At 35.6% G+C, this 8,218-nt stretch overlaps 1 protein-coding gene across 6 annotated transcripts; it reads right to left on the reverse strand.

Moving 5' to 3' along the window:
- Positions 1-3,063: 3,063 nt before the first annotated feature.
- On the reverse strand, positions 3,064-7,929 carry LOC115994613 (nucleolar GTP-binding protein 1-like). Of its 6 annotated transcripts, none has more exons than XM_031118815.1 (5): positions 7,811-7,929; positions 5,301-7,350; positions 4,424-4,634; positions 4,102-4,303; positions 3,064-3,417 (listed from the first exon to the last, which is right to left on the reverse strand). In XM_031118815.1, the coding sequence occupies exon 2, from the start codon at positions 7,324-7,326 to the stop codon at positions 5,311-5,313; it is 2,016 nt and encodes a 671-aa protein (XP_030974675.1). In that variant the 5' UTR covers positions 7,327-7,350; positions 7,811-7,929; the 3' UTR covers positions 3,064-3,417; positions 4,102-4,303; positions 4,424-4,634; positions 5,301-5,310. The 6 variants fall into 6 exon arrangements, with proteins under 6 accessions (XP_030974675.1, XP_030974674.1, XP_030974676.1 ...); XM_031118814.1 differs by having other exon boundaries at positions 4,424-4,642; XM_031118816.1 differs by lacking the exon at positions 4,424-4,634 and having other exon boundaries at positions 4,252-4,294.
- Positions 7,930-8,218: the final 289 nt, after the last annotated feature.

Raw genomic sequence — 8,218 nt, forward strand, 5'->3', positions numbered from 1 at the left:
ATAGAATAACCCGGTTGAAGCGTAATGATCATACGTTTGTAATGCATTGTATGTCCCATAATAGGTCCCATTCTTCTACCCTTTCCCGGGAGTCGATGATTACATTCAAAACTATTTGATATATTTGCTTTTGCTGTAAATAGACGGATAGATGAATAAAGATAGAGGTACCTCAAATACCATGGAATTATCTGTAGTCAGGACCAACATGCATGATAGCACACATAAAGTGTGATCAATGAACATTTGACAGATTGGGAAGGATTTGGCTTTAGTAAATTAATGTTGAAAGACAGGTCAAGGTAAGGAAAATTTCTAAAATTAACTAAGTTCCAGTGTCCAAATTTAAATCACTTGGAAAGAAGTTGAAAAAGGAACTCCTTCTGAAGTGGCACATAAGTGTTTTGACTTTTAATCAGTGAAAACTGAATACACATGGACCATAAGATAACAAAGGAATTGACATATGAATGTTCTATGTGGCATTAAAATGGTCACGAAATGCTAGTTGTACAGAAGTAAATTGCAGCTCAAAGCATTTCAATTGACTTTTGAGGTCAGTAAAATATTAGAAAGCAAAAGCTTAAATTTAAAAAAAAAAAAAAAAAAAAAATTGTTATCTAACAAAAGCTAAACTCAATGTTTAAGTTTTTCGAGAGTCTAATTGAATCGCTTAACCCGGAAGCCTAAATCCGAACACTTCACAGAATTTATGGCATACACTAAATATTCCTTATGTTAGAAAACACATACAAAAATTGTTGACTAGATGAAGTCCACGAAATAGAAAATACACGTTGCACTGTGGGGAACCAAGCATCACTATCTTTTAGCTCACCTAACAAACATCTTCACAATGCAAAAACTTTAAGATCTACAAAGGTCAGAAGATTGAAGACACCCCTCCTTAATCTTCTGCATTCAAAAACTTGAGACCAAGCACATTCAGCTTTCATTTATTGCCCTCACAAATCACAAACAAGATAATTGACTGAAGTTTCTACACCATTTATGCAACATCCAAATATAATACTCCAAGATAGAATTATGACTGATGAATCAACACAAACAAAATGGGTGATAGGAAGGACACAAATGCAGTGTGAACTACTGATCCTCCGATGCTTAAAGTCAGTGATGACAGCTAATCTATTGTCATTAAAGCTTTATAATCTGACACTCTTTAAGAACCAAATATTGACAGCAACTTCTCCAATAAAAAGGTATATGCCAGTATTGACTGACAACCCTCACAAAGAAACTACCTGTTAGTACGTTTGCATTAAAAACTTACTCTCGGTACTAGACTACTCAGACATACCATCAGTACTGAAGTTAATTAGTTCTTCGAGACAGAAGCTCCATGAGCATGAAGCATAGTTCCACAGTTCAAAATATCACAAACCCATGTGCCATATGGGACCAAATAACCATTAGTGGGCTAAATGATTGGTAAAGATGCTGATAATGTTGGCCCCCCATGTCACACCAAAATTGTTCTTGTTAGATGCAAGGTGACTCAGGTGCAAGTGTCTCTTCAGATGAGCAGCGCATGTATATAGATTATTAGCGCAAAGTCACATAACCTTTCATATGTCTACTAAACATAGAATTCAAGTAGCTAAGATTATTTCTGAAAGATGTAAAAGATGTGCATCTAGTTCACCTTAATTTTCACTTTCACATGCTAATACTAAAGGATAAGTTAGATTTAGAACTGCAAGGATACAGTGACAACTGTCAGACCATAGTGTGTATACACATTGAATGTTCTGTTTGTTTATAAATTAGCCTATAAACCGAGAACGTTGTGTTTGTTTATCTAAAATGGACATCCCTCAAGGTCAAATAGTGTATTGGGTTAAAGTTGATTCTATTAACTTTTTGCTTATATGTTTACTTGCAAAAATTGGCAAAAATATAATTGTAACTATATAAAAAAAAAAATTAAAAATTAAAAAAAAAGGTGAGTGTAATACATAAACAAGCATACTAAACCAAGCGCACTATCAACATTCGAAGGCATTTATAGACTAGATAAGATGGCATTTGGGAGGGCAAAACAAAACTATATTATCTAGTGCCAGATGTTTTGCTAAAAGCATTAATTGGATATGGCCAAACCAAGGCAATTAGGGTCTCCATTCAGCATTCTCAAGATACAAAAGCACCTATCATGCAACGAGAGCATTGTCAATGTTAGGCGTTTTCCTTGTGAGAAATGCGACATCCAATAATTTGAGCTTTTTTTTTTTTTTTTTTTTTTTTTTTTTTTTTTTGTTTGAGCTATACGTCCTAAATATCAATTTCCAACATGTTCATACCAATTCTGAATTTCCCTGGCTTTGTCCCACTAGTCATCATCAAATTTCAAGTACCATGAACTAATTCAGCAACAACTGAATGGTCACTTTTGGCCATTCACGTTATTTTCTTGCTAGGCGTCACATACTCGTCTCCTTACAAAACCAAAGAAGCATTACGTACATATACATACACACACACACACGTAAATAACACACTACCCCCTTATATGAGCCCCATGTAATGTTAGATTGATACCAATTAAGGCACAAACATGCATGCCAGTATTGACCCCTAAACAATTAAAAATTTAGAATAATCATGTGAAAAATGCAAACTTTTAAAAGAGAGTATGCGATAAAATTACAAAAGGTTAAAAAATACTGAAAAGTTCATAATTTTATGTTCTTATATAGACAGGCATAGTGTAGTATCTGAATGATAGCATAATAGTTGTCATATATCTTGCTCATGTATAGTGGACCATTTCATTGTTGATTTTATGTATTACCTTACTCTGGACCCTCTTCTTTCTTAAAGAAATCCAAGATATGGCTTATTTAACCTGATAAAATCTTTGTACAATCTTCCATTCATTGCAAGGTAGGACACTTCAGGTGCTACCGTAACTGAATCAGAAAACTGTTACAAAATAGTAATAAATGAAAACATAATTTGATTTGGGTCTCGGAGTATCAAACAAACAGCAATTAAGCCAAATTCATCTGCAAACTTATATGTATTTACAAGATTAAGAGAAACAACCAAGCAAAGAATTTGACTGAATCAGAGAATTGTTTCAAAACGGTAATAGATGAAAACATAATTTGAATTGGCTCTTGGAGTATCTAACAAACAGCAATTAAGCCAAATTCATCTGTGAACTCATACACATTATGCTAGGAAAATTTATAATTTAAAGCGTTTCTCAAACTCAAAATTGCCTCAACATTATGCTAAAAGAAAGAAGATAACAAAAATCTGCTGATATGCTGCCATGGTCAAGAAGTGTGCAACCTACAGCCAAACCAAAGTATTGATGGAACAAAATTCTTTCTTGACTGCAAGTAAAACCAAGGAATGCTGTCTCCACGAACCATGAACCAACATGCCCTGTACAAAAAAGCATCTTGATTATTACTCTAAAGAAATCAAACCTCCTGAAGATTTTGAAAATTCCTATCTCTAATATCATAATATGATGTCAATTATAAAGCCTAGAATGGGAAAAGTAGTCAATAAACCTGACCTCTAAGCTCTTCCAATTGCCTTTCTTAAGGGTTAAACAGCCCATGCAAGAATGTAAGCAGCATGAGATTATTCCACATGGCTAAAAAATATTCCAATGCAAGAACAATTTCTTATATTTAGCCATATCCAATAAAGGATATAAGCTGGTTTGCATGTGAGGAAAATAAAAGGGGATGCTCTTGATTCCAAAAGAATTTTGTGGGAAAGGAAGAAAAAAAGTGCACCTTACACCTATTGATATGATATTAGCATTTAAGAAACTGAAGGTAATCAACATACCAAACTTTTCCATACAATGGATGCACGGCAAAGAGCTTAATAAAAATTTACAGACACTGCACTTGATTCTCAAAAAAATAATAATCAAGCATCAAGGGAACTTTCATATATATATATAAATATATATATATATATATATATATTCTTTACCTAGGAATCTCGGATAAAATAGGTTACATTGTCTGATGTTTTAGCAATTTTATGCATAAAATGATTTGATGACTAAAATGACTCAAAGTAGAACCAAGTTACAAGAAAGGTGAGTACCATCATCAACACATGTTCAATCAAGAACCCAATCATTGCTGCTGACAGCTTTGGCATCCTCCTATTTACCAGCATCCGTATAATCTGAAAATCTTAAAACAGATACATCTGTTCCAAAAGCATGCAGGGGAGAAGGAAAAAAAAAAGCACCTGAAGCCTCAGAGCACAGGCACGCAGCGAAACCATGAACATTCTGTTGTTCCTAAGAACAATAATCAATGAATAAATTGAATTTCATAACATTCAACATAACATATAAATGATTAAAATTCACATAAATTAGAATAAACGATAAAATTAGAGAACAATTGAGAGATATTACCTTGATGATGCTTTAAATTAATCTCATAGCATCAGAAGCAAATTACCGTCAATTCATAAATGTTTTTAGATGGCAAGGTTGAGGTGTGGACCGTGTCATTGTCTTGAGACGATGCACACGTCTACAGGATTACCGGTGTAGTAGACTAATATTGTGCATGCCGCCCCCAGGATACAACAACCCAGCCACCTTGCTAATTATCTTTACAAGCCTACACAGCTTGTAGGATAGGAGGCTCTCAACAATATTTTTCTTCTACCCAGAAATATATTATATACATAGATATATTATTTTCATGAAACTAGAATTTTTAACTCAGCAAAAATGTAGGGAGTTTTCTTTTTACATGAAAATGGTGCACGTAAGAAAATTGATTTTCTCATCCCAAAACTGGACATGGCTGCATCTTCATATAGGCTAAAGAAACATTGAATTATATAAACGGAAATATCATAACTTGCTTTTAGTGGTCAAAACGTTTTAAAGCAATAACTTCAGCCAATAAGGAAACAATTGATAGCTTTAAAGACTCCAACGTACGGAATTATCTTTAAACAATTAGCATGAATTTGCCAACTCATGAAATGTATCTGATCCATCTATGAGATATTATTATATTGATTGAATTATAAATATATAAAACCGATTTCATCATTCAATGAATGACCATTTAATCAAAATTATGATTTTAAAAAAAAATATTCCAACACATTCAACATACAGTGTAAATACTAGTTATTAAACAATGTAAAGATCTCTTAAATATCAATAAAAAAATGCAATCTTAATATATATAGATAAGCAATGAGAAAAATCATGAGTGCGTTAAAAGAAAAGGACTCAAGTGAAAATGAAAAGGCAATGCACATGGATTTACCTCTAGTAAATCAACGTCTATCAGTTTTTCCGGTAGACCGCTTCCCAGAGAACAAATGCTTTGGTTTCAAAGTAGGTATTACCCTATCTGCCTCACCACGACGTGCATCCTTGTTCCTCTTCTTGGAAGATTTCTTTGCAAGCTTTTGTGCCTTAACCTTTTGAGCAGAGTCCTTGAAGCCCTCTCCAGGGACAACTTCACCCGGTGGCCGTGAGACTGACCTTGATTGGGATCTAGACCTCATTCGCAGCTTCTTGTTAGGTGTGTCCACGTCAATATCCATAGCATCACCACATTCATTATCAGGTGACCTCTCCCTCTTCCGACCCCTCGACCTACTACGGGCTCGGTCAATGGCCTTAGATGGATCCAGCCCCAAAGCAGATAGCTGCCTTCCCATTCTCCTGGTTGTGAACTGCTTGTCCTTGTCAAATTTTCTTGGTACAATAGGCCGGCTCTCTGCAGTGCTTTTCTTGATCCTGTGCTGTTGAATGAGTAAGCTTTTCTTTTTCCTAATCTCAGCCAATGCTTGTTGCTCTTCTGGAGTCAATTCCTTGCCATCCATCTCAAAATCATCATCAACTTCCTCTGCCTGCCTTAGCCCTTCTTCTTGTTCCAACTCCTCAAGCCTTTGTAAAATATCAGGATCAATGAAGTCATACACATTGTGCCCATCAAGAATTTCTGGCAATACATCTTCTTTCCATTCATCATTAGCTAAGATATAATTCTTCTTCAAACTAGCAGAGTATACACCTGCACCACCATTCTCATTCTCCAAATCCTTTTCAGTTTTCCTCTTTTCCTTCTCTGCTGCTTGCTTCGCTTTAGCTTCCAAAACTGCCTGAGGTATACAAGGTGGCCTTTCCTTCTGGTCCCGTGGCTTTGGTATCGCAACATGAAAACGATTTAAGCAATCATTTATCTTTTTGGATTTCATCTTTATTTCAACCCTCTGATCCAATAACCTCTCACAAGCTGCATTTTTCACAGCAATTACCCCATCCTCAGTCAAAGTACTCATGGTCAGCAGCACCCCTTGGTCATCAGTAGGCTCACCTCCTTGACCAATCACTGTTTTCATAGCTTCAGCTTTCATCTCCATGACCAACTTCTTATCTTCCTCTGATATCCCTTCAAGTGGTTGCAAATCAGTCTTGTTGCATACAATAGTCAAAGGTTTGTTCATAAACAGAGACTTAATGCTGTGAAAAAGTGCAGCCTGTTGTGCAATGGTATATCCACAAGACCCTGAGATGTCTAAGAAGAACAACACTGCAGCTCGAAGATGTGCCAAAGCTGTGATACTGCACATCTCAATAATATTGCGATCCTCAAAAGGCCGGTCCAAAATACCAGGTGTATCGATGACTTGATACCTTAGGTATTTATAGTCTGTATGACCGACAAAGAGCGACTTTGTGGTGAAAGCATAGGGCTGGACATCCACATCAGCTCTAGTGATCTTGTTAATGAAGGAACTCTTGCCCACATTGGGATACCCGCAAATCAAGATTGTCCGAGTATTTGGGTCAATTGAAGGTAGCCTAGCCATGTGCTGTCTGATCTGTTCTAAGTAAGCCAAACTAGGAGCAACCCTTTTTATGACAGTGCACATGCGACCAAGAGCAGCAACCTTCAGACACTTGCATCGGTACAATGAATCACCATACTTCAACAACCTGACATAATCTTTAGCAATCTTACTAATCAAATTCCTTGCAGTATTGATTTGGCCAAGGGCAAGCTTGTAGTGATCTTTGTTGTAGAGCACATGAAGAAGATCTCCATAAAAAGGATGGATATCATCAAGCCGAGGAAACTCGTCGATGATGGTAGAGAGCTTGTCATAATAGTTTGTCTGGGTATACTTCACTTTACGCATATAAAATTGGCGGAGGCGAGAGATAGCATAGCCTTTGTGGACAACTGTCGGTGTTTGCCGTTGGGTACGGGACAGAATTATGTCGATGAAGTCCTTCCCATTTGGAACCACAGTAATGTTCTTAAAATTATACTGCACCATCTTGAAGGTTCAGCAGCAATCACCCTACAACAACAACAACAACAATAAGAAGTGAAAGTAAAGTTAAATTTCATTCATAACTACACAGAAACAAAATCCACAACCCCATCTAATTTAATATAATAAAAAACAACAGAGACAATTTAGCATCCATCTAATTTTCTTTACTAAAACAAAATTATTCAAAAACTCAAAAGGGTATCAATACAATAACTTTATTACATCAATGGGTATAACATCAACAAGCTATTTCTATCATAAAATTACTACAATGCGTGAAGTAAACCCAATCTCTCTCTAGCTTCAACCAGAAAAAAATAAATAAATAAATAAATAAAATCAAATCAGAAACCATTAAGACAATAACATATCCAGCTAAATAAGCAAATTCAAATTCCAAAAATCAAACACTAAGCATATTCTTACACGTAAACAAAAGGAATCGTTTCTTAGAAGTGAAAGAAAATTTCGAAAATTAATATACCTGAAATTCGATTATCAAAGAGAGAAAAACAGAGAGGGAGGCTTTGTTAGGGTTTTAGAGAGAGAGAGAGAGAGTAAATGAGGAATTCGGGTCTTTTTGGAAGAGACCCGACTTCGATACTAGTAGTTTTATTGGGCCTTAATTGATCTTTTAAAAAAAAAAAATTGGGTCTGTCTTTCGGGATACAATCAGGCCCAAATAAAAATTATATATAAAAACAAAAATTCCTCTTGAATTAAGGGCTGAGAACTGGGCTATGGGTAAGCTGTAAAAGTGTGGGACGGTGGCTCAAAGCTTTCATCGCGTGTGTGTGTGTTTATTAGTTTATGCTGGTCTAGTGTTTTCTGTTTTGATAAGCTCTCTTTTACCGTGTGACTGCGTAGTCTACTTGTGTAGTTAACTGGTTAC

The sequence above is a fragment of the Quercus lobata genome, chromosome 6 (genome assembly GCF_001633185.2).
Source record: "Quercus lobata isolate SW786 chromosome 6, ValleyOak3.0 Primary Assembly, whole genome shotgun sequence".
Classification (NCBI taxonomy): Eukaryota; Viridiplantae; Streptophyta; class Magnoliopsida; order Fagales; family Fagaceae; genus Quercus; species Quercus lobata.